Source organism: Neophocaena asiaeorientalis, unplaced genomic scaffold (assembly GCF_003031525.2).
Source record: "Neophocaena asiaeorientalis asiaeorientalis breed wild unplaced genomic scaffold, Neophocaena_asiaeorientalis_V1.1 scaffold703, whole genome shotgun sequence".
NCBI lineage: Eukaryota > Metazoa > Chordata > Mammalia > Artiodactyla > Phocoenidae > Neophocaena > Neophocaena asiaeorientalis.
In genome coordinates this window covers 757119-760033 of record NW_020174434.1, presented here as the reverse complement: position 1 = coordinate 760033, position 2915 = coordinate 757119, and the positions used below count along the sequence as shown (strand labels likewise).

The window sequence follows — 2915 nt, the reverse complement described above, 5'->3', positions numbered from 1 at the left end:
GGCCATGAAGATTAAAAAAATAATAATAATACGGATCTGTGAAAACATGGTACCATTTTGTGTCATTAAAGACGTCAGAAAAACTGCAATGCTTAGGTAATGCAGTATTTTTTTCGCAGAGAGAGCACCTGAAAGGAAGTAGGTTTGGCTAATTTCACTAGTCCTGAGCAGCTGACATTTCTTGTGAAATTCTCAGGGCAGCATCTTAGGAACTACTCAAAGTTGCCAGCTCCCCAACGCCGGAGGGTGTGAAGACGGTGATGATGACAACAGAGAATGCATAGGAAGCGGCGGTTTTCTCTAAATTGCCCCCAGAATATCCAGAGACGGGTAACAGGGACGCACAAAGAAAAACGCGTTTGGAAATAATCAGAGTGAGACGGACGGGGCACGGGCTTGACATCTGCTAGCCTGCTCACCGTGTCTCTGTTCTACGGGCAGTCGGTCCCACCTTGCCACAGACATAGGGAATATTTCGACTGGAAACTTGGGGTGCTCCTGGTTTTCTCTTTGGTCTGGGTTGTTCAGCTACAATAGCGAGTGACCCATAAGGCGTGCTAGCTCGGGGCGAGATTTCAGGACGAGGCTGCTCTGGAGGGCGCTGGTGACCGAGACAGGGGGAGGGGACAAAGAGGAAGGGGAGAACTGGGAAGGAGGTGGCGGGCCGGGCCGCACCCGCCGTCTCGGGCTGTGCGCGTGCCCGAGCGTGCGCCCGCGGCGAGCGAGCGCGCGCCTCGTTTGCTCACTCTGACCGGCCTTCCCCGGACCCGGCACAAAAGGGCGCCGGGCCTCTCCGGGGACCTGGTCCTCGGTTCGCTCCGACGCCGGGAGTAACCCGGTTCGCCCCGGGAGCGCCGGCCCGCCGCGGGGCCGTGTGCGGCTCCGGAGCATCCTGGGGAGAGGCGCATCTGTGCACACACGCGGATTTTTTAAAAATAACATATTTCCAGACAGGCCTCCTCCTCCCCCACCCCCCATCTTTGCAAAGCAGCCCCGAGGGCGGGGGAGGGGGAGGGGCCGCGGAGTTAATAAAGGCAGATGGGCGGAGCCGGCCCCCAGCCATTGGCTGGCCCGGGGAGTGATGTCACCCATATGACACCCTGATAACTAGTTGGGAGAGAGCCCTCAACTTTTTGCAGAAGGAGCGCGCGCGCCTGGGAGTGCTCGGGGTCCGGCGCTCGCGGCGGGAGCCACGAGCCGGAGAGAGGGGTCCCGGGCTGCTTCGACCGCCACCGCCGCCGCCGCCGCCTCTCCCGTCGCGGCCGCAGCTCCCCGCGAGCGGGCGGCCGTCGCCGCCGAAGCCGCCGAAGCCGCTGTGTGCAGCCTGGAAGGGGGGGCGGGGGGGAGGGGGGGAGCCGCGGACGCGGGGTGCCGAGGACTTTGCAACTTGCCCGGGAAGGTGGAGGGGCGAGAGGGGGAGGGGGAGCTCCGCACGAGACCGAGCGGCCCGGGTTGGAGCGCCCAGCCCCGCAGCGGATCATGGTGCAGCAGGCCGAGAGCTTGGAAGCGGAGAGCAACCTGCCCCGGGAGGCGCTGGACACGGAGGAGGGCGAATTCATGGCTTGCAGCCCGGTGGCCCTGGACGAGAGCGACCCGGACTGGTGCAAAACGGCGTCGGGCCACATCAAGAGGCCGATGAACGCGTTCATGGTGTGGTCCAAGATCGAGCGCAGGAAGATCATGGAGCAGTCTCCGGACATGCATAACGCCGAGATCTCCAAGAGGCTGGGGAAGCGGTGGAAAATGCTGAAGGACAGCGAGAAGATCCCGTTCATCCGAGAGGCGGAGCGGCTGCGGCTCAAGCACATGGCCGACTACCCCGACTACAAGTACCGGCCCCGGAAAAAGCCCAAAATGGACCCCTCGGCCAAGCCCAGCGCCAGCCAGAGCCCCGAGAAGAGCGCGGCGGGCGGCGGCGGCGGCGCGGGCGGCGGCGCGGGCGGCCCCAAGACCTCCAAGGGCTCGAGCAAGAAATGCGGCAAGCTCAAGGCCCCTACGGCCCCCGCGGCCGGCGGCGCCAAGGCCGGCGCGGGCAAGGCGGCCCAGCCCGGGGACTACGGCGGCGCGGGCGACGACTACGTGCTCGGCAGCCTGCGCGGGAGCGGCGCGGGCGGCGGCGGCGCGGGCAAGACGGTCAAGTGCGTGTTCCTGGACGAGGATGACGAGGACGACGAGGACGACGACGAGCTGCAGTTGCGGATCAAGCAGGAGGCGGACGACGAGGACGAGGAGCCGCCGCACCCGCAGCTCCTGCAGCCGCCCGGGCAGCAGCCGCCGCAGCTGCTGAGACGCTACAACGTCGCCAAAGTGCCCGCCAGCCCCACGCTGAGTAGCGCGGCCGAGTCCCCCGAGGGCGCGAGCCTCTACGACGAGGTGCGGGCCGGCGCGACTGCGGGCACCGGGGGCGGCAGCCGCCTGTACTACAGCTTCAAGAACATCACCAAGCAGCACCCGCCGCCGCTGGCGCAGCCCGCGCTGTCGCCCGCGTCCTCGCGCTCCGTCTCCACCTCCTCGTCCTCGTCCTCGTCCTCCTCGTCCAGCAGCAGCAGCGGCAGCAGCAGCAGCAGCAGCGGCGGCGAGGACGCCGACGACCTGATGTTCGACCTGAGCTTGAATTTCTCCCAGAGCGCGCACAGCGCCAGCGAGCAGCAGCTGGGGGGCGGCGCGGCGTCCGGGAACCTGTCCCTGTCTCTGGTGGATAAGGATTTGGATTCGTTCAGCGAGGGCAGCCTGGGCTCCCACTTCGAGTTCCCCGATTACTGCACGCCCGAGCTGAGCGAGATGATCGCGGGGGACTGGCTGGAGGCGAACTTCTCCGACCTGGTGTTCACGTATTGAGAGGGGCGCCCGCTTCTCGCTCTTTCTCTCGGCGGGTGCAGAGCAGGGTTCCTTGGGTGGAGGTCGTGGTGGTCGTG

At 65.6% G+C, this 2915-nt stretch overlaps 1 protein-coding gene across 1 annotated transcript; it reads left to right on the top strand.

The window, feature by feature from the left end:
* Positions 1 to 1458: 1458 nt before the first annotated feature.
* Positions 1459 to 2873, top strand: SOX11 (SRY-box transcription factor 11). Its single transcript, XM_024756936.1, has one exon. It carries the CDS (start codon positions 1480 to 1482, stop codon positions 2836 to 2838), a length of 1359 nt encoding a protein of 452 aa, XP_024612704.1. The 5' UTR covers positions 1459 to 1479; the 3' UTR covers positions 2839 to 2873.
* The last annotated feature ends 42 nt before the right edge of the window (positions 2874 to 2915 follow it).